Here is a 24,309-nt window from a genome sequence, read left to right as displayed (position 1 = left end):
TTACTGCAGTCGCCCGATATAGACTCCTGCTTTACAAGCTTTTTTCTAGTGATTTTGGGAAAGTCTACGGATGCTAATTTCGGAGAAACTATGGTCCTGTGCAAATAAGAGCGCTTCATGCTCGTTCCCTTTACGCTTTTAAAATCAGTGGAGGGGCAGGTCTACGGACACCCATCTCAGGGTTTGCACACATATTCGGGAAAAATACACTCATCTTCCATCCATTTCAAGCATTTCAGGCTGCTATCTATGCAATGCTGCTGTGTATTAGCAACTTGTTTCTGATGGGATGGACAGCGATCTGATCGTGCCGCTGGTAGGCCTACGTCAGTGAATCATCAGATATTACTTTAAGAGCCTATAACACGCATTTATTTGGAAAACACAACTAAAACACACAATCTTAAAAGACATCAAATCATTTTACGGCACATGTCTCCTTGTACCGTACAGTGTTCTTGCTATAGAATCGCGGATATTCTTCTCTAATGTCACGTGCGGGCAGCTCCATCATTTCTTGCTGAGAAATGCTTTCTTACGAAACGAGCTCACCCGATGATGTCGTCGCTGCATATCTGTGATACGCTCATTTTATATCATGAACATATAACAGATTTCGACTTTGCTGAATGCACTTCTTCACATTATTTTTCGGTATACTTGACACAGAGAAACGTGAAGAGCGTCTGATTTCTTTTGTGATATCCATTGAGTTTGTTGTCAGAAAGGGTCCTCTGCTGGCCGCCGCGATACTGCCAGGACACACAATGTTGGGGAACCTCATGCTTTCCGTGAAGAGGGAATATTCATAAAGATATCCTCCTTGGCAAAAGTGGCCCAATTCAAGGTTTGCCAGCTTTCCTTCTCTTACTGCCACATCAAGCGAGAGAGGAAGATTTAAACCATTATCACACTTCATCTAATGGTATTCATTTATGTACAGTGCTGCTACAGACGGGCGAAAGAAACGCCTATATATATTATATGGCTGCAGAATGAATCCTTACATCAAAGGCTAAAGGAAATATCATGCTCGCTTGATGATACATTGGTAACTGGAGCATATATGAGTAGTATTTTAATCGCGCAATAACCTTGGATGACTCGATAGTAACAGCAGTCCCAAGAATATGGCATCAAGTACTGTATAACAAAAATCGTCAATGGAAGGTTTCCGCATGTCCGAAGCAATACTTGTAGAAGCACAATGCATCGATTTTCGAAAGCATTTATATATTGTAGACTATTAAATTGTATTTGAAGCTATAGTCTTTCAAGATGTGGCTAGCGTTCATCAGACAACATTCCAGTAAGCTATAGTCTTTCAAGATGTGGCTAGCGTTCATCAGACAACATTCCAGTAATGTACGAAAGAGATCAAGATTTTTCATATATTCATAGCAAAACGGCAGGATTGGAAGTGTATAGAAAATAAATGTATTAAAAAGATGTCGAGTGTACAACAAGTAACAATTTGACAGAAATAAAGTGGCCTAGTTTCTTCTCTTCAAATTGTTGGACAACCATTCAAGACCTTCGTAGAGACCATCACCTGTTGTGATCACACGATCTTAGAAATCAAATCTTCAATCCAGGAAGCATATATAGATTCTTACCGCTGGTTGCGCAGGTGGTTTGGATGTACCAGTGTCTATTGCGGAGAGAGTGGAGACCGAGCTTGTCAGTAATTTCAGCAGCGTTCATTGCGTTGGGCAGATCTTGCTTGTTGGCAAAGACGAGCAACAGGGCGTCCCGCAGTTCATCTTCGTTCAACATGCGCTGCAACTCGTCGCGTGCCTCAGAGACACGGTCACGATCGTTAGAGTCGACAACAAAAATGATACCTTGGGTGTTCTGGAAGTCTATGTAGGAATCCGGGGCGTCAGAAAGGACAACATTCTATGCATCCTTGAGAGAAGCCAAAGGAGAAAACTTACAGTGTCTCCAAAGAGGACGGATTTTGTCCTGACCTCCAACGTCCCACACAGTGAAGGAAATGTTCTTGTACTCGACAGTCTCCACGTTGAAGCCTTACAAACGAATACAAGAGTTAGTCAGTCTTTGCGTGATAATGCCAACCGACATTGAAAACAGCCAAGACACGTGGTTCTTTTCAAGTAGATATGCTTCGTGCTTGATTTCTCTCTCACAGCACGATTATGCGATGCTTGGCGTGGCATAGATGCCTCAAGTCTTTGGGCTACACTCACCGATGGTAGGGATGGTGGTGACAATCTCACCCAGCTTGAGCTTGTACAGGATGGTGGTTTTACCGGCAGCATCAAGACCGACCATCAAGATGCGCATCTCCTTCTTACCGAAGAGATCGGCAAACAACTTTGAGAAGCTAAGACCCATAGTGAATGTGCGTGGATGTCGAAGCAAAAGAAGTCAGGAGAAGGCAGGTCCAACGCGCTTTTTTGATTCCCGCCAGTTGGCCTTGTGGGTCCACAATTTGCCCTTCCGCGTACTAACACTATCGAAATATTTGCCTTAGTGCCAGATTATGCATCGCTTGAGAGCTGTAAGGTGGAATCCAGCCTAAAGAAAAAGAATAATATTAACTTCTTCTATCCAAATTACTGCTTTTATCTCTTTTTTTCTGTGTTTTAGCTTCCAACTTCCAGTGTATCACAAACATACCACTGCGCCATCTTTGAACACGTAGTAACGTGGAGTAGTTTCATTTATACAGTACATAGATACCTCAAACGCTGAGGTATGATAGCACCAGCTATATACTCGTATATAGGCCTGTGATAGTAATTCAAGCATCCATGTATAGAAAGGATTATGTTATTACAAGGCAGACAAATATTGTATGAAAATCCTCTGCCCAGTGTGCTGTAGTGATCTAACTGACCATATCCACTTTACATAGAGTCAATAACAGAAAGCGAACATTATGTAGATACCACTACCTCCCTTGGATAACGGGTGAACTGTGTTCTAATTGGCTTCGAGCATAAACAGCTTATTATGCCAGCAGCACATCAGATTGGTATATACACACTTAGAACAATTTCAACTCGGTTGATATGCTTTTGATCGGATCACGCTTACAGAGGAGATATTATCTATATCTGAAACGAGCGAGAGGAGAAGAGGTACGATATTTAAGCATTATACTACTTGCGTTCATAAACTGCTCAAAGTAAAGACATCCTAATTCTGAGGCTGTATACACAGTAATACCCGTGTTGAGAATGCTATATCATACGAGAGAAAGATAAGGCGGTTGCTGAGGAAGTGCCATCGTCCCTGTTCTCACTACCGCCACCAATGGGAGCATGTGGCTGAACCCGAAAAAGTGCTTTCCTGCTCATCTGCCGAAAAAAATTGTTTTATCGTCTCTTTCGCCATGGTTGCTGAATCGTACGTAGATGACATAGATCCAAGTGCAGTGACTACAGTACATGCTGCATGCTGCATTGCACCTGATCGACAGAATATTTGTGATTATTTACTGATTGTCATGCAATCGATAGGAATCCGCTTCTCAAGACCGAACAAGTCAACCTCCTAAGAAGAAGAAAGGCCAACGAAAAGAAGGCCGCAGCTGCAGCGAAGGCTCGAGCAGAGGCAAAGAAGGTAGATATAGCTGTGATTGTAAAGTCTTGTGATCTGTGATCCTGATTGTTGATTTCTGTAGAATGCAAAGAAACTTTCGTTAAAAACGCAGTTTGTGCGTGCTGAGGAGCTTTTGGCAAAACGACGACAGAGAGACAGCGAATCGAGAAGACTTCGAAGAATCACACATCCGACGTATAAAGGCAAACCTAAATACCCTTTACTGGCAAAACCTGATACATCCAAAATTGCGTTGGTTATCCGAGTTGCTGGCGACAACGAAACTCATCCAAAGATTAAGAGCTTACTTACGAGACTGCGACTTCTGCGCATGAACAGCGCCGTCTTTTTGCATTTGGACAAGAAAGGCGCTACTCTTTTGGAAATGATCGCTCCTTACGTAGTTTTCGGCCTTCCTACCCTCAACACAATTCGGCAGCTGCTTCTTAAGCGTGGTACTGCAGCAACTAAGGATGGTATCAAGCCTATCACAAACAACGTTATGATTGAAGAACATCTCGGCGAACAGGGCATCATCTGTTTGGACGATATCATTCACGAAATCCACACTGTGGGTCCTAATTTCAGAACCGTCAACAAATTCTTGAGACCATTCGAACTTCACAAAGCAAACAGCAACCGACGAGAAGAACGGTTCAAGCAATACATTGCCCGGCAAGAAGGCCAATCCACCGAGATTGATGTTAACAAGATGGTGGAAGAGATGAACTAAACCTAGTCATGTTGTATGCTTTTTTTCATTTATTTTTTTTTCTCCTGTCATTTTCCTCATGCTATTAAAGTTTCCATGATGCACTGTTTTCTATCTTTCTTCCAATTACATCGAAAATAGTTACCTGGATGTGGTGGGAATGGCAACTTAACAAAAGAAGGTGAGCTACAAGGTATCAATTTTCTGAACCGAAAGGCCGGACGTTTGCAAGTTGGGAATAGTCTCTCACGTCCGTCTGAACTACTGCACATTTGATAATTTTCACTGCACATTGTAATAATCCGCGGATCGAGATGCTTAACATTCAACGTCATTTCTCATCTGGGTAAACCTGGAAGTGATCCGCGGATTATAGTTCAGCGCTGTGTAGCAGCGTTCCTTTTGCTGTAGCTGACATAATAGTTCCACTTGGGATTCTCCTCGGTGATACAGATACATATATGCTTCAGCAAAACCATGCAGTACGTAGCATGATGGCATCTCTGGGACACTAATTCGTATAGGACTCAGAGCAGCTCATATGGTTTCCGTTGAGCTACAAATTATTAAATAAAAGAGACCATGATCAAAGGAGCAAAAATGTGGAGATGGTTGTAAATGTTCGTCGCACAAGTACCGGTTTATTACGGGGGTGAGACGATGCAATTGATGTGGAAACGCTTGAAACCCTGCCACTTTAGCGCATCAAATGCACTGTAGTTACGAAATGTTAAGAGGATACAGCTGATATGTATCAATTGATATGGAACGATTACTAGAAAGGGAACATGTCCTTCGAAATGCGGGTGTCAAATGTGCTCTTCGGATGAGCGTCAGGAATAATTTTTTTAAGGTTTTCGAAGTGCAGTGTGTAATGGTTAGGCAGAAGCGCGAGTGATTTGGGACAAGCAAAGTGATATTCCCGTTATTTGCCGCTGTTCCCACACTGTAACAACAGAACTTTGTTGCAGAAAGGATATAAAACTGCACGTAGACCCGAGCTTGCCAACCCAGTCTCGCACCTATGAAAGGACTGCTCGGTACTCTTGGTTTAGCACTTGCACTGGTCAACGTGGCGCAAGCAAGACCCCACCTCCACGGCTCGTCCAACGACGACGCCTTCGTCAAGGTAGCCTCGGACGGCAAAGGCTTTACTCGCTACGGCGAACCCTACCTCGTGCGTGGCGCAAACTACTGGCAGGGAATGAGCCTCGGTGCTGACAAATGCTCTGGAGGCGATCGCAAACGTATGGAGCTCGAAATCAAGCAAATGGCTGAAATGGGTATGTGGAGCAACGAGCAAGAGTTACCGAGAGAAAGACTGACTAATTTGGATTCAAAAGGTATCAATAATTTGCGTGTCATGGCTTCCGCCGAAGGCCCTGATGATCAGCTCTACCGTATGCGCCCCTCCTTGATGCCCCAGCCCGGCAAATACAACGAAGGCGTGTTCGTTGGTCTCGATTACCTACTGGATACCATGGATCGATACAACATGACGGCAGTTAGTAAGTTTACATATTAAGATAAGCATGCTATCTCTACATATTTACTTACAACGCTGCTCAAGTGACGCTTGGTAACTTTTGGCAATGGAGTGGAGGGTAAGCTGAATAGCTCATAGGTTTGTAATAGTTACTGATATGATATCATTTTCGAAGATTTGGACAGTTTGTTGCCTGGGTCACTGGAAACCAGACAATTCCTTACCCTGTGGGCGATGTTCCTTATGACGAATTCACCCAGTTCGTCGCACAGTTCTACAACAACTCTGAAATTGCTCCAAAGGCCAACAAAATGTTCAAGGATCACATCCGCACCGTCCAAAACCGTCGCAACACTGTAAACGGAAAGATTTACAAGGAGGATCCTGTCATCATGTGTAAGCAAAGGCGGGGAAATCCCTAAAAATCTCTCGATTATTGACACAACTTTGGTTATTAGCCTGGCAAATTGCTAACGAGCCTCAAGAAGCACCCGCATCTTGGTTTGAAGAAATCTCAACATTTATCAAAAAGGGCGCTCCTAAGCATTTGGTTTCAGCTGGTTTGGAATCCAAGCTTGATGAATACGACTTTGAACGCGCACATGATCACAAGAATATCGATTATACCACTTGCCATTGCTGGGTCGAAAAGTAGGCGATAACTCTGCAGTTTACGTATTTGATTGAAGCTTATTGATGGCGATTATTGCAACAATTCAGCTGGGGAATTTATGATCCCGCAGACCCAGATGGTCTTCCGGCCGCAACCAACTACATGCATGACTTCTTGAACTCGAGATCCAACTGGGCCAGCGCTCTCAAGAAACCCATTATCATGGAAGAATTCGGCATGGTAAGTTTTTCATCCTACCATTAGCTATTGGCAATGATAATGACATACTCTTGTTCCATCTAGGCCCGTGATGCCTGGCGCAAGCCCAATGACGAAGCCTACAAGTACCTTCCTAGCACGCCAACTTCCCACAAGGATGAATACTACCAAAAGGCCTTTGATCAGATCGTGTCCCTTGCCTCCGACCGCGCCTTCTCCGGTGCCAACTTCTGGGCTTACGGCGGCGAAGGACGCTCCACCTATCCTCCCAACGCTTACGGCATGGTTTGGCTCGGTGATCCTCCTCACGAACCTCATGGCTGGTACAGCGTCTACAACAGCGATACCACCGTTGAAGTCATCAAGGATTTCACTTCCAATTTGGCCAAGGTGCAAAAGGAACTCTCCAATTAAAATGACTTCTAGCTAGAATCTCTTCATAAATTGGACCTGGGATCCAGTTCTTTTTGCTAGCTTGCAATCAGAAATATGCGGTATTATTTCTTTTATTTCATCGTTATTAAATGTAATGTTTTTTCTATGTAAAGTGCATGGGGAAAACTTTTTTCTGTTTATATCTTTTGCTAGTTGGTTGGATGGAAAAGGGAGGGATTGGTAAATATATTCGTGAATGAAAATGTACACTGAACTGGGCCATCTATGCTGTTTCGTCTTTGGATTGTTCCTTATTCTCTTGCTTTTGTGATGCATCTTCCTCTTCATCGTCGTCGTCAATTTCGTCGCCGTAGACGTCAGGATGTGCACGGAAACAATCTTGCATGTCTCTAAACTTTTCTACACAGTCTACGCCCTTGGGCTCGGCGGTAGAATAGACAAAACAGCTGAAAGCAGCCTTGAATTCTTCACCGCAGGGGCCCTGAGCCATACCACCCAGACCTGCAGCGTATTCGTAAATGATTACTATCCCTTCTCGTAACATTTCATACCACATTGTACTTACAGGGACAATCCCAGTTTATTTCGCCAGTCTCGGGATCGAAAGCTGCAGCTTGGTCGGTTTCTCCAGAAGACTCGGAAGACTTTGCAGGTTCCTCAATGTCTGGTTGCTGATCGACATACTCCTTGTCGACGAAAATGACTGTATCCTTGCCATCCTTTGCTGCGTATGACATTTCTATTTGTAAGCGTCCCCAAGCGGAAGAAGTAGTAATCCCATCCCGACCCGTTCGTGCTTGAAAAAAAATTCGGGAGTGTGCGCTCAGCTTTCCATTTTCTATACTCTACCAATTCTTTCCACAAATATCTACCAGAAGCAGCGCATTGCACAAGTGAGCTAAAACAGTGCGTAGGGCTGCTTCTCTTCAGACTTCATCGTCTCACCGTTGACCACGTCAACTATCACTAAGATTTCACATCATTTACTACAAGCCACTGTCAAAATTGGCATGGAAGTGGCGCTGTGGAACAGTAGTATGGGCAATGCCCAATCAGGGCAGGGTGGTGTGTGATATATAATGTGTATCTTATTGCCCTGAAGGACTCAAACGCCGGGGCAGGAGGACCCTGTCAGTGTGTCTATACAGGCCCAAATTACAGAAAACCGATCGAAATATGCAGGCGCCCAAACTTGGCCGAGAGATTCAGACAACATAAACTAACAGCATAAATAATGAATAGCGAGTACCATCTGCAGTTTATTCAATATTGTACTTACTTTCGACCAGAAAGTGGAAACACTGCTGAAAACTGGCGCGACGTACATAACACTCTTCAAAGCAAGTTGTCACTGTATACACACCAGAAAGTATCAATTCGAACGTCCAAAGGGAAAAAAGCATGCAAAATTGATGGCATTTTAAATCTTTGTAGAGACCCGACTTCCTTCTTACAGGCTTGGCAACAAACCAAAAACCGTCACTGTAAGGAAGATATAAGACATATTTCCCTCCTGCTCTCACAGATAGTCTGTTGCTGATAGCAAGCGTATTTTTACACATTTAATGCATTGCACATGGGAATCGGCGTGAGAACACGTGCAGTATGAATAGCATGATCACGAATAAGGATGGAGCTCACTATTACGGAAGTCTACTGGGCACATCAAGGCCTGCCTGTTCACTGCACAGCGAGATGAGAATTCTTACGAGTACTCACCTGGGCAACCGTTACTCCAGAACAAGTTACTGTTATAAGCAGACAACGAATATTCCAAGTTGAAAAAGACCTTGTCACATAACGAAGATTTGCAGGCAGAAATAAAGTTTGCAATTATTGGATCAGTAAGCGACGGTGATTACGCGTCTAAACTCTTCAACTAAAAATCGTTTACGTAAATTATACGGGCACGACACTTTCTAGGCACAAGTCACGAACTGTCGTGCCCGAAGTAAAACTTTCTTTCCTTTCATTTTGTTTTCGCAATGGAACAGCTTCTCGGAAAACCCTTCAATACAAAACAAGAGCTTATGGAGAATATTCAATCCATAGCTTTTGAGGGTGGATATGCGTGCGTTTTCGGAAATACTTCTGCTCGTGGCATAACTGTACGTTGCGTCCATGGACACACATACAAGAACTCCCACAAAAATACCCTGGCAACTCGCAAGAAGAAGAGATTGCCACTTCAGGCTGATAACTGCCCGTGGAAGCTGACAGCTTCATGCGCGAAGAAGACGAATCTTAAATGGAAAGTGAACAAAATCGACGATGGTCACAACCATGATCTCGCTGAAGATCCCCTTTGCTGCCATCAGCATCGTCGATTGCCCAAGGAAACCGAAGACATGGCCAGAGCGATGTTGGAAGCCGGTGCGAGACCAGCTACAGTGTTACAGGCAACGACTGTGCGGGATGGTCAGCGCTTGGTCACCAAGCGAGATCTTTACAACTTGCGTGCAAAGCTCGACCAAGGCCCGAAGAATTGTGTCGCTAATCTCGTCACTTTTCTCCACAGCAACAATTACATAGTTTTGTACGACGTGGATGAAGAGCGAAACGCTTTTCTTTTGCCATGAGACATTTATCCCGAGAGCCCGACGATTCAATGAGGTAGTCTTGATCGACGCAACGTACAAGACCAACGATCGTGGAGATGCGGACTCCGTTGGAAGTATTGCCTTTGATGTTGGAGAGAAGAAATTGATGGCGATGAGGAGCGGTTTTGCTGACGAGATTGCCGAGTACATTGCTGACGGGATAGCATTCTTAAAAGAACACAGAGCAGAATTCCTACTTCTTGAGACCACCGGCCCTCATAATTGAAAGGACAGAACTCGACAGGCATATGATCACGTAAAAGGGGCGTTTGGCGCTCTCAGTATGTACCACAGACTGCTGCGGCTGTAGCGTTGGGCCGATGAGCAATTTCTGGTCGACCTCAAAGTTTACTATTTGTACGCAAGAGGTGTGCTAAAACGAGAATGCATTTATGAGATGAATCTTAAGAAGGAACTTTAGAGCGCCATCTTCCCTTGTGGGAGCTAGGGATGCGCTGTGAGCTCCGAAGAACCGGGAAAGTGGAAATCCCAACCACAGATTTCCTTCGGACACAACCACCTACCCTTCCGAAAAGTATCTCGAACAATGCATGTCTAATTTGTTGGATTGTTGATTTGAAAAGCATGAGAGCGGAAACAAGCTGCTCAAGTTATTGCGCGTTGGGATGGCTATGCTGTTACGACGAAGTCCAGCAGAGTTCGTCAACTGTGCCTGCAGTGTCGTTGCTGAGGATTTTTCTGCAACAGCCATAATCTGAGCGCTGCCACCGTCAAGATCAAGCGCGATTCGTTGATACGCTAGATCATTTGGGTTGAATGAAAAATGTTGTGTCTGAGGCCATGATGTCCTGAGTATGTTGTGTCCGAGAACTTGTGTCCGAAGGACAGGTTCTCTACTCAATCATAGCGTGCTATTATATACTTATTAGGATGTAGGACTGCTTGCAAAATGCTGTTAATGTGTACAAAATGCTACGAACCACACACAATGAATATTTTACGACATCAAACTCGAGTAGCGATGCCTCAACTCATCAGCGCAACCCCATCGATTCATACATTGAAGCACAAGCTCATCCGCTTTCGAAGAAAAAGACAGATTACGAGGGCGTTACCCCACTGTACCCGGCTAGTTCCACAACTGCATCAAATGAGGGTTCATATAGTTAAACGCTCCCTGCCTTTGCACTCTCCTCCTCCTCCCCCAAAAAACCACCATTCCTTCATGTATACTTCCAAAAAAAATATGCATTCTGATATTAAGTATGACATTTATGAAATGACAAATGATGTACAATTCTGGCTATAGCTCGACTAAGGTTCAGAAAGCGCGACATCGTCGAAGAAATCCATCACAAGACAATTGAGCACATACTAACTGAATTTCATGTAGTATTGATCCCTCCGTGTGCAACCAAGGAAATGATGCCGCGTAAAGATATGCAAAAATATCGTCAAACTGGAATTTGCTGGATGCCGTAGTGCACACGAAGTTGACAACAACGATCATGAGACATTTCTTATGCCAATTGCATCCATCGTGCTCGTTGTCTATCAGAAGTCCTGATATTAAAGCCACATATAAAACCAACATATACAAGCTTCCTTTGATTGACATCGTCGGCGAGAACAATGTTGGATTTGACCGTCACCGGCTTGCTACTTTTGATGTTGCCGGTCGAAGTCTTTCATCATTAATACTAGACGTTTAATGCACTAGTCGTCAGTGAGATCCATCAGAAATAAACGTGAATAGGAGGTAAAGCCCATGAAATGTTCTGCAAGAGTCATGAATGTGTATGACAATTGCAAAGCAAAGATACTCTGAGAGAACTTTATACCTTTTGTATCCAAGCAAAAACACGACATGATGCTCAGAATTCGCAAGAGGCAAGCATGTGACAGAACTTTTCGCGATGAACTTCGTTATATCCTGTCTCATTAAGAAGGAACCGGTTTACCCGTGATATGCATTGGCAACGCTGGCCCTCAGATCAAAAGTCATGCAAAGTGGGGCGGCAGGATCTTACGCAATACGCATATGAGATAGATTACAATGGTTTTGACAAATGAATATCTTACTAGCAAGACATGCCCATATTGCGGCCGTCATATGAGGAACCCGAATAAATGGAAGGGAGGCAAGCTGTTTGTCAACCAAGGCGTCGTAATGTGTTGGAACAGATTGCATTTCTGCTAAATTGAACTATGCGACGCTTAGCAGGGATGCCAACGTCGCACTCAATATCTGAAGCGAGTCAGCGAAGTTCGCTCCACAATAAATGGAACATTCTGGATGCTGATTTTAAGCTAGCTATTTTAGTGATCTCGATTATATTGAGGATTTGGTCGTCAACATCACTGTCATCTTTTGAAGTTTCCAGCATAGTGAGCTATTCAGAAAAAACTCAAAATTTTTCTAGTAACTGCAAAAATTTGCCATTATCGAAACCTGACAACAAGCGACATGTAATGAACAGGATGTTATCTCTTAATGACAGTATGAATTTTCTTCAATTTCGATTTCGTGTAAGTATCGTTACCTTTCTGCTTCCTTTCCAAAGCAAGATATATCTTGAATGAAAAATGGCGCTACCGCTCCCTGACACGCAAGTAAACTCTTCTGTCTACTCCCAACGGAGGCAGAATAATTATGCTGGACTACGGCACTTTAATCATCAATAAGCTGCCTTAAGCAGCGTCGTCGTTGGAGCCAAAGTAACAGTTCAAACTCTATCTGCATGATAAATCGACGTGTGACTCATCTAAACGTATGGAAAACAGCAGCAGCAGCAACAACACTAAGGCCAAGAACCACCACAAGGCTCACAGACCATCAAGCCATGGCTATTGATGAACAATTGTCCTTTTATGTATCCTCCTTTTTTCCTTGTTTTGAATACAGTCTGATGTTTCATAAGTATTGTCTGTTCGGAAGATTGCTGCATTTGACAGTTTTGACGGCTGCTGGCGGCATACGTAGATCGATTCTTATCTCTTAAAAAACTTAACAACACGACATCTCCTTTCGCACACAAGTCGTCCTGAGCAACGTCGACGCCGAAATGTCCGTGCAGCTTGTTCGCAATCTCCCTCAGGACCAGGCCGATCTGATCAAGGTTAGCGTTGTGTTGGTTTAACTGTCCAGGGCACCGCCGTGAGTAACTGAATGCTGCCTGTAGCATCTGAACAATGACATTTCGGTCATATACAAGACATTGTCGCAAAGTTATATGCAGAGCTGGAAAGGTGACGCTCCCAGCGATGGAGACAAGGGATGCCCAGACAGCGTTTATACAGTGTGTATCCGGAAACATGTAAATTGGCTGCACTCGGACCATTAACGAATGGATTTTGTAGGTCAAAAGAGCTTGCCAGGAATTACAATTGATAAATGTCGCTCGATTCTATCACGTGGAAAGTGATTATTATTCTTGGCCTCTTCAACAACGCGCATATCGTCTGCAAGCACCTTCCCAGGCACATCTTTGCAAGAGCGTCATTATGGAGAACACTGCTTACAACGCAGCCGCGGCGGCCAAAGCTGGAGGTAGAAAGTAGCCATGTATACAAACAATACTTTTGTATTCTAATTACTTGTTCTTGTACTTAGAGTTGAGCTACCCTAAATATGTCTGTGTCATGACACAGGTTCGTCGCTTTGTTCTCTGTTGCAAATATTCGCTCAAGCGGTAGTAATAACCTATTGGACGTAATTGCAGTATGTAGCACCAGTTAACACTGCAAAGTTGACAGAATATCTGAGATCCTTGTCGGGAGGGGCAGTCAGCAAACGACACTATAATTATCGATTGGCAAAGACCGAGGTCAGTTGCGATGTCGTGACAAACAGCGTATGAAACCATTTTCTTGTTGCTCACTGCTTCCTTGGCTAGATCTCATTGGAACTAACAGGTTTCCACAAAGGAGGCGTCAGTCCTATTGGTATGTGTATATATACAAACCACTGCTAACAAAAATATTTGTTCAACTGCAAATTGGTATAGGCATGCGCACTGCGATTCCTATATTTCTAGCCCAAGGGATCACAGAACTGGAGGTAAGGAAGAAACAATCAATTTTCATCGGCAGTCATATTGACTCGCATCCTGCAGCCTCCAGTGATGTACATCGGAGCAGGTCACATTGATTGGAAGCTGGCTCTTCCAGTACAAGACTTCATTACAGCCACCAATTGCAAGATCGTTGATTTGAGTTAATAGATATAGTCCTTGGAAGTCAATAGATAGATCAGGCGTTTCTTGGATTAGACTGTCTTAGAGCTTACAACGACGTCTATAAGATTTTATTATCGTCCGTAGGCAGAGAATGAAGTGGAGTGATATAATACTATCTAACGATTCATGCGCATTAACCTTACAAGGGCACACCGTTTCCTTGGAAAATCATTAATGTTAGAGCCATGCATGCTTAGCATGGCACGTGCGCAGCTTAGTCTGTCAATATCGGCAGATAACCTGGGATGCAGGGTCTGAGTTGCATATACGGGTCTTGGCTGTTTCAGTAGATGGGGAAACGATCGCCATGCAATAGTAAGAATGCACACAGTCTCGTCACTTTTCAAAAGTTTCCTAACGGCGAGGCTAAGCTTGCAGAATCGCTCGACGTAAATGCTCATGGCTTCCAGAATACCCGAATTGTGAACGATGTCGACGGCTGCGTCAGCCTTGTTACGAGTCGCCAAGCGCTACGTCCGAAGAACATGAATACAGCGACGGTTCAGCAGAATCGAATACGGTCGATGATATAAGCACACAAATCTCTGAGCTCTATGCAGACGCAGAGAAACTTCAAAGCGGTATTTGCTATATGGGGCAGAAGGCTCGTTACATTCGAGATATAGACGCCGACGAAGAGAAATGCTGGGATCTGATAGCTGTCAATGGAGTAGCTACTGTTACTACACCTATTCACAGCGTTCCTGAGCTTTTTGAGTACTGCCGCTGGTCTCTGCATTATCTGCCAGTATTTGCCGGCGTGCTGGATCAAGATTCGTTATACTTCAAAAGCGTCGGCCAGAGTATGGTGCATAAGGTATATCAGTTTGTTCCACGTACTTTTGCAGAGAAGCAACAGAAAAAGCGCAGCAGCGGAGGAGCGTTACAGAAACCCATTGCGTTGGATTACCGGCTGTTGGTCAATCAGCTTGTCGAGGGTCACGTGCTACACCAAAAGCTATGGAATGCCTTTATTCATCTACCTAGCTATGTGGAGCACTATAGAGCGCTCAAGAATCCCTTGGATGATCCTATCACCATGGCACTTTGTGCAACTTCAGCGATGCGCTCCTCGCAAGTGCTAAAGGGCTGCACCATATTTCAACGACGGCAGATAGCAGAATATTTCTATCAGCGCAGCCGGACACTACTTTTGGATATGTTTGATGATCATTCAAGACGACTTGAGACTGTCGCTACTATCACTATACTGTACTACTATGTGATGCTAGTCAAATTCCAGTTTCACGAGGCCCGCCGACTTTCAAGTATCTCCTATATGCTTTGCAACGATTTAAAGGAAGATCTCCGGGATCCTAGCGTACCTTTGCACCAGCGTATGCTATTTCAACGTTATTATTTTTTCACTCTGGTGATATTACAGGCACTGGAGTTTTCGCTCGAAGGCATGGTCACAACTGGTTTGTCAAAAGATATACCGCAGCTTGTACTGCCCACAGAAGCGGAAGCTGTCGCAGAGCATCTGCTATATTACCACTATCTGCAATTTCTATCGTCGCCACACGTCAATGTATTTTGGGCAAGTCGTAAAATGAAATGTTTTCTCTTGTGAAGATCTTGCTGACATTGGATTCAAACATATGTTTATAGGAGCAACTGAGGAGAATGGTGAACAATGAACCGGGAACATATCGGTTGGAAGCAATTCTATACTATCGACAAAACATTGTAGCCGATTGGTGGGATCGGCTTCCTGACCGTCTACGTCTTTGCAAAGACCCTTTCTCGGATGATATTTTAGATGTGATCGATCGGTGCACTTGCAGCACAAAGCTGCTGCTGTTTGCACTGCTTCACGAGTCCACAATGACCATCCACGGCACGCTACTTAACCCTGCACAGAATGGACACGCCTTCATGGGTGCTTTGAAGCAATATATCGTAACGACAATTATACATTCTACAGAGTGTCTGATATATGCTTTGCAGCGCGTCACGTTCCCGGAAAATATCATATTTTGTAAGCTGTAGATTCTTGTCGCGTTGCTATACCTTATACTAACAATTTCCAAGTCTCGTTAAAGTTTTCAGTCCAGATATTGCATTCATTAACTCTATTAGCAAAGCACACCGATTCATTCATATCCTCCGATGCACAGAACAAATTTAACGAATGGCTCCAATGCTCCTTCACCGCCAGCCTACCAAAAGATCACTGTACACTTTCCTCTTCAACATCGATTGCTCCTATTTTCAAGGTTGACAATGCAGACATTGCCCTGGAGACAGACCGAGACCACCCATTACCAGGATACGCATTCTTCCATGATCTAGTTGAAAATTCCATGCAATATCTCTCCTTCTCCAAACGCTAACAATACATGCAGACATTTATCCTTTCGGTCTCTCATTCATGCGTCACTCAATGGGCATATTTGATAAGTCGTTGATGGATTCGCCTTGTCGACTCTTGTCACGTATCTTTATTATATAAAAAGACCAATAAAGTTAAATTACAAAGATAACAATACAATCAGGAGCAATCAAGATGCTCGGGAAAGAAACGAAATAAGAATGAAGGATGTCGAAGAAACAAAAGACTTTCAGTACACAGTTCGCATCCAACTGAACAATCATACATATTACTTACGCTAAAAGAATTCCCGGAATTCACCCGGCACGTCCCAAACATCTAAGATTTAATAGTGAATACTCTTGCCATAGATTGGTGCATTCGGAATACTAACTGTTGGCTGACGGTAGGGTTGAACAGACAAATCAAGCAAAGCAGGACTTACGCCCCACGGCGACCTTTGGTGGAAGCTGCCCCGGTTCACATGGAATGATACATCTGGATTATAAGAGTCCAACTGATTAGAATTACATATTCAATATTGGGCGTTGGATTTTGAAGCAACTTACCGTGATGTGAGCAAAGGTAATGATAAAGCAAAAATGTGTATGCAAATGCACCAGGGGTCAGGACAATGGCTGCTTCTGAGACAGCTAAATCAAGTCTCTTGAGTGCAGTAATCTTAATTAGCAAAAATATAACAAGCTTACAGGGATGCAACGAAAAATGAACCAGAGCCAAAGGTCAACAAACACAAAAGCTTCATTTTTTATTGATTAAGGGTTTGTGTTCCGAAAGTCCTCGAAATCATTGCTGTCTTTGCGCGAAGCGCATCGCGACGCAAGAGCGCCAGGACAGCTCGCACTTTGGTCTAGCATAGCGTTGATTTTGGTAAACTAAGCTTTTATATTTTTCAAGAGACTGAGTATTTAATGCTTTATGCAGTATAACCAGCAGCTTTAATTCGTTCCACTAGGCCCTTGATGAATGAGAATATAAACAGAACAGAGAAATATAATAACTCAAGGGTGTATTTCCGATAGGCAGGTCTGAATAAGCAGGAATTCGGATCAGCCATGAGCCTTAGCGAATCAAGCGCAGCAAGCGAAGCGAAAAGTGAAAGCGCTTGTTATGCTTTAAATAATATATAGACGCTCTATTACGAACAAGCTATGTGCTTAAATAATAACAAAATTCATAGGATTCAAGATCTCCAAGAATGAACCGTGCGTGCGCAAGGAAGAATTCAAAGAGCGCACAGAAAAGTGCAAAAAAGCCGCCCTGAAAGCTTCCAGAGTGACAATGACTGATTCTGTGGAAATCACGACAGAGACGGTATGTGGCTCCCTTATCGCAGACATACGCTGCAAGTGCAAGCTTGCTTTGTGGGGGTTTATAGTGTTTGTTGTTGTTCTTTTTGATGTCTGACATGAGTCGATCGACAGGTGACAGACATGGAACCAGAGATTCCTGTCAAAATGGACCAAGACGAACCAATCTCTGTGGACGATACTGTCACCCAGTCCATGTTAGAGGAAGAAAGCAAACTTGCTGAAAGCACTCAAAAGGAAAATGAAGAGCGCATGAGAGAGGAGGCAAGTGGCGTGATCTGCAAATTTGAGTGCATTGTCGTTTTGCACAGACTAACGTTTATGTTGACAGGCGGAAGCGCAGTTCGACAATACAGTCAAAGAACAGCGCATGAAGCGTCTGCACTTTTTACTAGAGAAATCCAGCGCGTATGCAACAATATTAGGTCGAAAGCTTGCCAAACAGCAAGAGGAAGCGCGTGGCAGAGCAAACAAGACAGCAGCAGCGGCAGCGGCACCGACAACTGAGGCGCCCGCGGATGCCTCGGCTAAGGCTAAGGGGCGTCCTAAGTCGCGTAAAAGAAAAGCTAACGACGCGGACTATCAACTTGGGGAATATCTCAATGAGGAGGTCAGTCATTCTTGCAGATTGTGCATTGGCAGCCAGAGAAATATCGCTCTGATACCATAAAATCGTAAAAGGATGTTAAACGTCGCAAGCAATCAGAAGATAGCGTGGGCAAAGCCATTCTGGAGGAGAGTCAGGCTGCAACCAACAATGACAACAAAGGTACGAAACCAAGCGTATCTTCACGACAGCCCGCTCTGGTTACCGGTGGTGTCCTCCGTGATTATCAGCTTGCTGGCGTTGAGTGGCTCATCAGTCTTTGGGAAAACGGTTTGAACGGTATCCTAGCTGATGAAATGGGTCTTGGCAAGGTGAGGTTTTTTACATTGTTTGATTTTTATCTTTCGGAATGCAATTCTTATCTTGGGGAATCCTTCGTAGACTTTGCAAACTATTGGTTTCATTGCACATCTCAAAGCCATGAAAGTCTCTGGACCATATTTGATTGTCACTCCTTTGTCGACAATTGCCAATTGGGTGAATGAATTCAAGAGGTTAGTTTTTAGTAAAAAGCCAATAAGACTGATTTGCAGTTTCTGATACTTGCTGTTCACAGGTTCACACCTTCAATTAATGTGCTACTCTACCACGGCTCGAAAGACGAGCGGCATCATATGATCAACCGAAAGATGCCCAAAAAGAAGGAGACGCAGTATGATTTCCCAATTATTGTCACTAGCTACGAAATTGTTATCAATGATCGCAAATATTTGCAAAAGTACAACTGGAAGTACATTGTCGTCGATGAAGGTCATCGCATCAAAAACTTGAACTGCCGATTAATCAAAGAGCTCAAGAGTTACTCCAGTGCGAACCGATTACTCCTTACTGGCACCCCTCTTCAGGTACGACGAGCTTTTAAAAGTACTGAAATGACGTATGAAAACTGATGATAATGTACAATAATTTAGAATAACCTTGCTGAACTTTGGAGCTTGTTGAATTTCTTGTTACCGGATATCTTTGACGACCTCGATATGTTCCAATCGTGGTTCGATTTCTCAGATATTAATCAGAAAAGTGGGCAAGATCGTATCATCAAGGAAGAAGAGGAAGATCGGATCATTTCAAGTTTACATACTATTTTACAGCCATTCTTGCTTAGAAGACTCAAAACAGATGGTAAGCTAAAGCAGAGCAATGTTAAATCAATGGAACTACTCACGTTTCCGCTTGCAGTTGAGCATTCATTGCCCAAAAAGAAGGAGTATTTATTGTATGCACCGTTGACTCAAGCCCAAAAAAACTTGTACGACGCTCTCTTGAATCGAGATATCCGCAATTACCTTTTAAAGCGCAAAGAACAGGTCATTGATGGTGCTCAAGCTCCAGAAAATAAGGAAGAAGAACAATCCCAAGAAGACAAACGTAAACGATTGTTGAAAACTGTAGATTACAAGGAGAAGAGCGATCACCAGTACTTTAAAGAACTGGAAGAGAATGCAAATGCAACATCCAATGTAGATACGACAGAGGCTGAGAAGAAACAGCAAAAATCAACAGCCGGTACGTTGACATACTATATAAGTTGACGTGAGCAGATCATGTTTCTAACACGAGCGGATTCTAGTCAGTCAAATTAACGGCCTGCATTTACAAAATGTCGTGATGCAGCTCCGGAAAGCGTGCAACCATCCGTTCCTTTTCGACTGGCCAATCGATCCCAAAACAAATACTCCTGTGCTGAACGAACAACTAGCTACGCAGTCAGGCAAAGTGCTTCTACTGGATCGCCTTTTGACGGCATTGTTTGACCGAGGCCACAAAGTGCTTGTATTCTCGCAAATGACGAAAATGCTGGATATTCTGGAGGATTGGGCGACTGAGATCAAAGGCTGGCCAGTTTGCCGCATTGATGGCAGCGTCCCTCAGGATTCCCGACGGCAGCAAATTGACGATTTCAATGAAACAAACAGTAAATACAAGCTCTTCTTGCTCTCAACCCGAGCAGGCGGTCTTGGTATCAATCTGACATCCGCAGACACTGTTGTGATCTTCGACAGCGATTGGAACCCCCAAATGGATTTGCAAGCTCAGGACCGTGTACATCGTATCGGGCAAACAAAACCCGTATTGATTTACCGTCTCGTCGCTGCTAACACTGTTGAAGCCAAGATGCTTGAACGCGCTACTGCCAAGCGTCGACTTGAAAAGCTTGTGATCCACAAAGGTAAAGATCTTTGTCTCGATCTGTATATTTCAAACGGTCAAGAGATGCATTAACATCTCCGGATATAGGCAAGTTCAAGACTCCAGTCACCGCATCTGCCAAGCGTGAGCAGGAGAACACGGTGCGAGAGCTTGCTGAGATCTTGGCTTCCGAAGATGGAGAACAGGTACAGATTGTATCGGACGGTGACAAGGTTATCAGTGATGAAGATCTCGAAAAGTTGCTGGATCGAAGCGAACACGTCTTTGAACAGAAGAACTCGAGTGCATCAGGCGGCTTCAAAGAAATTGATACATCTGAAATGAAAGACCACAAAAATGAGATTCTTGCCTCGCGAAATTGATAGCATATGTTCAATGCTGACTACTTTTACATAATCCATCCTTTTATGTATTAAAGACTACAAATTTCATCCGACGAAAGCGCTATTTCCGTACGTGCTGTCTTGTCGTAGTCGTATGTATAATTTAAGGCACCAAGAAGTACTCTTGTTGAATCCTTAGCGGGTCAAATGGTTTCGCCAAAGGCAATATTTATTCTTGAAAGGATCGAATGCTTTTTGGCTGTGAAAGAGTCATAATAGAAAAACGAGAGAAAAAAGAACGGTATGAAATGCTGCTATGTAGAGTGATGATGTCTAGAACAAGCCCAGTTTGGTCTTGTTTTCTTTCATGCGAGGTGAGATGAACCGACCGAGGAAAGTGTACAAATCCGCACGCACAGAGTCGTTTTCAAAAATGTTGAAGGTCTTTGCATTCTTTTCGGTGTCCACAACAACAAGCTCCAATTTATCCATCTTTAAGTGACCTAGAACGGACCAAGACGATCAATCCTAAGCTTAAATGTTGCACTTGACCTAGCTTACCTTCTTCTGTAAGCACTCTGATTCTGTTGGGGGTACCAACACCAATATGCAGTGGCTTTTCTTGCAGATACTGGATCTGCTGCTCGATCTTGAAATGCTTTGCAAAAAGTTTGGCGACCTTGGCTGCCTTGTCCAATTCTCCTTTCAAAGCTCTACATTGAAATAAGTAACTTACTTACTACCGCAGCTACCTATCTATGCTTTTTTACCTTGCGAGATCTGCAGCACGGATGGCCGAATGTGTAAGCACCAGAACTCTCGGTGAGGCCAGCTCTTCGGGTTTCTTGAGGAGCTGCTTATGTTGCATGACGCCAAACTTTACATAATTGGGTAATGCATCAAGCGTGTGATCTGGCATGTTGAATTTGCTGTTATCGACGAATTGAGACTCGGGTAATGCTTGTTCTTCCAGTTCTACGTCTGATAGCTTTGGTAATGCCTTCTTTTGATGTTGCCGCACGTATGCAAATTGAACAGATGGGCTTTCCTTGTATAATCGACCGATTTCCTGCACCCCCTCTTCGGTAGTCACCTACACTATTTGTTTAGACACGAGTCCGTTGACCACTAGGTCTTAAAGCCCCGTACCTTTTGTTTCTTCTTTTTCTTCTTCTTGTCCTTGGCTTTACGCTTTGCGCCGATCTCTTCGTGATCATTTCCTTGAACTTCATTTTGATCGGACCCGACGGGCTCGTCTACGTAGAAATCATCGTCGAGAGCATCGGCCGAGACCGGCTTCTTTGCTACATCCGCCATGAAAAGTCGATCGAGTTGATCTGTCAAAGATCAGCAGTGCACAAGAGAGAAAAATTATTCCCTGTCCTCCGACACAGAAATGCGGTTTCCATGAATTTCGCAAGTCTTTTTCTTTTTAACCGATTCCATGTTAGAAGTAAGGGCGCAGAGCATGTATATATGTATAGAATGCATATGAGAGTTGTTGAGGATTCGATAAGGGGATAAGCTACAGAGGGCCGAAACTAAACTTCTATGTACTTTTTTTTCTTATTTTTTTAAGCACTGCCGTTAGTCTTGGGTGCCGAACGCCTTGCCTTGACAGCCTCCGCAAGGTTTTCCAGCATCTCAATTGTAGTCTCAAAGTTGACGCAAGCATCAGTGATTGAGACACCGTACTTCAAGTTTGCAGGACCCTCAGCTGGCACGCTCTGCTTGCCTTCGTTGATGTGAGACTCGATCATAACGCCGATAATGTGGCGATCACCAGCTTCCAACTGGCTGCAGATATCCTTTGTGACCTTGGGTTGGTTGCGGTGATCCTTTTGAGAATTGCCATGGGAGCAGTCGATCATGATATTGGGATGCACGCCAGCGTTAGCCAGATCTGCTTCGGCCTTTGCGACAAACTCGTGGCTGTAGTTCGGACCGGTGTTGCTGCCTCGCAAAATAACGTGGCAATCGGGGTTGCCAGAAGTATGAGTGATACTGACAGTGCCGTTTTTGGTGACGCCGAGGAAGTGGTGAGGCGAGGAGGCAGAACCGATGGCATCAATGGCAATACGGATGTTACCGTCGGTACCATTCTTGAAACCGACAGGGAAGGAAACACCAGAAGCCAATTCGCGGTGGAGTTGAGATTCGGTAGTGCGAGCACCGATGGCACCCCAGGAAATCAAGTCGGCAAGGTACTGAGGAGAAATGGTGTCCAAGAGCTCAACCGCTACGGGCATACCCATGTCGGTCAAGTCGCATAACAATTTTCGTCCAATTCTCAAGCCCTTGTTGATGTTGTAACTAGGAGATGGATTGATGTGAGTACCAGCCAACTTTATCTGCATCGATTATTCCGCCATTTACCCGTTGTTGATATCGGGATCATTGATCAGACCCTTCCAGCCGACGGTAGTTCTTGGCTTCTCAAAGTACGAGCGCATGATAATCAAAAGTTCACCTTGAAGACGCTCCTTGAGCTTGAGAAGTCGACCACCTAACGTAGAGGTATATTAGATACTTACAGCAGACCAACACTTTATGGTATTCTAAAGCTACAACTTACAGTAATCCTTGGCAGCATCTACGTCGTGGATGGAGCATGGACCGACGATGACGATCAATCGATCGTCTTCCCCTCGCAAGATAGCAGAGGCTTCCTCGCGAGCCTTCTTGACAGTTTCTACAGACTTGTCACTCTAAAAAGTACGCAGGTCAGCAGGCAAATCGACCAAATCAGGCAGTAACGCGTCACGAATGTTTTGCAACTCACAGCAGGGAATTCTTCTTGGAGGAAAGCGGGTGTTAAGAGAGCGTTGTAGCCAGTAACTCGGAGATCTTCCATGATGCTTTTGTTTTATGTACAGAACTGTGTTGATATGCAATGGGAATACGAAAAAGCAAAAAAAGAAGGTGTCGCTGATAATCTCAGCGATAAAATTTGCTGGATGTGGTTTTTGCAGTCACATCCAGCCAAGTTGGCGTGAGTCATACGTGGGCATGCAGAGTTTGACATATGTCATTCGCTTAGGCTGTCAAACTCTTTGCAAGTAGAAAATTTGCTTGTTACTTCTTGCAGAGTTGCACACACACGCACATGAGTATATAAATATTTAAGCATGTAAAGAGATCGATTTCCTTCGACGGCTTTCCATAACAGTCTCTCCCGCTGTCGCTCATATTCTGATGTGTGACTTTGTCATCCATTGCTCCAACCAGTTGTTGAGCTATCTTGACATCACGTAACACGGTTTTGAATGACAATGTAGGTTTCCGCGTTGTTCTCTTTAATGTAAATTTAAAGCTATAAATATTGTTACTGATTATGCATATACAGAATGAAAAAGCAGATGAATGAGAAACATTTATCCGGCTGTTTGGGCAAGCATAGATTTGTGCCCTCTTTTGTCAAACACAAACCTGAGTACTGTGGCCTGGCAGAACTAGCAGAATCAGACTTCATCGTGCTCGAGAAACGGTCAATGCGACTTTGCAGTATAAAACAGTTCAGTCGTCATGAATGCGACAAACGCGAAAGACAAAGCGGGAAATGTCTGGTTCTTTAGCAAAGCGCATTAACGCGTTCAAGCCTGCCTATCTTTCTCTCTCTCTATCAAAGAAAAGAATTTTCAAGTTTAATACAAAATTAAGCTTACGTTCGTTTCATAACAAGACATGAATTTTTGCAAGACTATTTGTGTATGGAAAGCAAAAAGTTTCGGTATGCACGACTTGAAATGGAATCACTACTCCATCCTCCATCCAAGGATTAATTCTTT

General features: G+C 43.8%; 10 protein-coding genes across 10 annotated transcripts; 6 read left to right on the top strand and 4 right to left on the bottom strand.

Annotated features, from left to right (window-relative positions):
- Nucleotides 1-1,493: 1,493 nt before the first annotated feature.
- VTP01DRAFT_691 (uncharacterized protein) lies at nucleotides 1,494-2,358 on the bottom strand (the record flags this gene model as incomplete). The annotated part of the gene is made up of 4 exons (XM_069385863.1): nucleotides 1,494-1,552; nucleotides 1,617-1,862; nucleotides 1,938-2,030; nucleotides 2,211-2,358. 4 exons carry the CDS (start codon nucleotides 2,356-2,358, stop codon nucleotides 1,494-1,496), a joined length of 546 nt encoding a protein of 181 aa, XP_069245111.1.
- Nucleotides 2,359-3,361: 1,003 nt separating this feature from the next.
- On the top strand, nucleotides 3,362-4,303 carry VTP01DRAFT_690 (uncharacterized protein; the record flags this gene model as incomplete). Its single annotated transcript, XM_069385852.1, has 3 exons — nucleotides 3,362-3,375; nucleotides 3,489-3,591; nucleotides 3,653-4,303. 3 exons carry the CDS (start codon nucleotides 3,362-3,364, stop codon nucleotides 4,301-4,303), a joined length of 768 nt encoding a protein of 255 aa, XP_069245110.1.
- Nucleotides 4,304-5,306: 1,003 nt separating this feature from the next.
- Nucleotides 5,307-7,014, top strand: VTP01DRAFT_689 (uncharacterized protein; the record flags this gene model as incomplete). Its single annotated transcript, XM_069385840.1, has 7 exons — nucleotides 5,307-5,565; nucleotides 5,626-5,790; nucleotides 5,853-5,886; nucleotides 5,944-6,164; nucleotides 6,227-6,419; nucleotides 6,489-6,621; nucleotides 6,685-7,014. The coding sequence occupies 7 exons, from the start codon at nucleotides 5,307-5,309 to the stop codon at nucleotides 7,012-7,014; spliced, it is 1,335 nt and encodes a 444-aa protein (XP_069245109.1).
- Nucleotides 7,015-7,258: 244 nt separating this feature from the next.
- Nucleotides 7,259-7,733, bottom strand: VTP01DRAFT_688 (uncharacterized protein; the record flags this gene model as incomplete). The annotated part of the gene is made up of 2 exons (XM_069385829.1): nucleotides 7,259-7,497; nucleotides 7,562-7,733. 2 exons carry the CDS (start codon nucleotides 7,731-7,733, stop codon nucleotides 7,259-7,261), a joined length of 411 nt encoding a protein of 136 aa, XP_069245108.1.
- A 1,248-nt stretch (nucleotides 7,734-8,981) lies between these two features.
- Nucleotides 8,982-9,575, top strand: VTP01DRAFT_687 (uncharacterized protein; the record flags this gene model as incomplete). Its single annotated transcript, XM_069385818.1, has 1 exon — nucleotides 8,982-9,575. The coding sequence occupies one exon, from the start codon at nucleotides 8,982-8,984 to the stop codon at nucleotides 9,573-9,575; it is 594 nt and encodes a 197-aa protein (XP_069245107.1).
- Nucleotides 9,576-12,622: 3,047 nt separating this feature from the next.
- Nucleotides 12,623-13,777, top strand: VTP01DRAFT_686 (uncharacterized protein; the record flags this gene model as incomplete). The annotated part of the gene is made up of 8 exons (XM_069385807.1): nucleotides 12,623-12,676; nucleotides 12,740-12,856; nucleotides 12,918-13,107; nucleotides 13,171-13,208; nucleotides 13,280-13,384; nucleotides 13,454-13,502; nucleotides 13,565-13,617; nucleotides 13,673-13,777. 8 exons carry the CDS (start codon nucleotides 12,623-12,625, stop codon nucleotides 13,775-13,777), a joined length of 711 nt encoding a protein of 236 aa, XP_069245106.1.
- A 308-nt stretch (nucleotides 13,778-14,085) lies between these two features.
- On the top strand, nucleotides 14,086-16,131 carry VTP01DRAFT_685 (uncharacterized protein; the record flags this gene model as incomplete). Its single annotated transcript, XM_069385796.1, has 4 exons — nucleotides 14,086-14,110; nucleotides 14,167-15,335; nucleotides 15,407-15,776; nucleotides 15,830-16,131. 4 exons carry the CDS (start codon nucleotides 14,086-14,088, stop codon nucleotides 16,129-16,131), a joined length of 1,866 nt encoding a protein of 621 aa, XP_069245105.1.
- Nucleotides 16,132-17,411: 1,280 nt separating this feature from the next.
- VTP01DRAFT_684 (uncharacterized protein) lies at nucleotides 17,412-20,560 on the top strand (the record flags this gene model as incomplete). Its single annotated transcript, XM_069385785.1, has 10 exons — nucleotides 17,412-17,444; nucleotides 17,555-17,704; nucleotides 17,772-18,050; nucleotides 18,122-18,358; nucleotides 18,429-18,541; nucleotides 18,604-18,892; nucleotides 18,959-19,169; nucleotides 19,227-19,553; nucleotides 19,618-20,217; nucleotides 20,286-20,560. The coding sequence occupies 10 exons, from the start codon at nucleotides 17,412-17,414 to the stop codon at nucleotides 20,558-20,560; spliced, it is 2,514 nt and encodes an 837-aa protein (XP_069245104.1).
- A 294-nt stretch (nucleotides 20,561-20,854) lies between these two features.
- On the bottom strand, nucleotides 20,855-21,838 carry VTP01DRAFT_683 (uncharacterized protein; the record flags this gene model as incomplete). The annotated part of the gene is made up of 4 exons (XM_069385774.1): nucleotides 20,855-21,024; nucleotides 21,083-21,234; nucleotides 21,292-21,614; nucleotides 21,671-21,838. 4 exons carry the CDS (start codon nucleotides 21,836-21,838, stop codon nucleotides 20,855-20,857), a joined length of 813 nt encoding a protein of 270 aa, XP_069245103.1.
- Nucleotides 21,839-22,095: 257 nt separating this feature from the next.
- On the bottom strand, nucleotides 22,096-23,375 carry VTP01DRAFT_682 (uncharacterized protein; the record flags this gene model as incomplete). The annotated part of the gene is made up of 4 exons (XM_069385763.1): nucleotides 22,096-22,834; nucleotides 22,898-23,027; nucleotides 23,097-23,229; nucleotides 23,304-23,375. The coding sequence occupies 4 exons, from the start codon at nucleotides 23,373-23,375 to the stop codon at nucleotides 22,096-22,098; spliced, it is 1,074 nt and encodes a 357-aa protein (XP_069245102.1).
- Nucleotides 23,376-24,309: the final 934 nt, after the last annotated feature.

The sequence above is a fragment of the Rhizomucor pusillus genome (assembly GCF_041956525.1).
Source record: "Rhizomucor pusillus strain CBS 183.67 unplaced genomic scaffold VTP01scaffold_1, whole genome shotgun sequence".
Classification (NCBI taxonomy): Eukaryota; Fungi; Mucoromycota; class Mucoromycetes; order Mucorales; family Lichtheimiaceae; genus Rhizomucor; species Rhizomucor pusillus.
The sequence above is the reverse complement of the archived record's forward strand: the minus strand, read 5'-3'. Positions and strand labels throughout refer to the sequence as shown.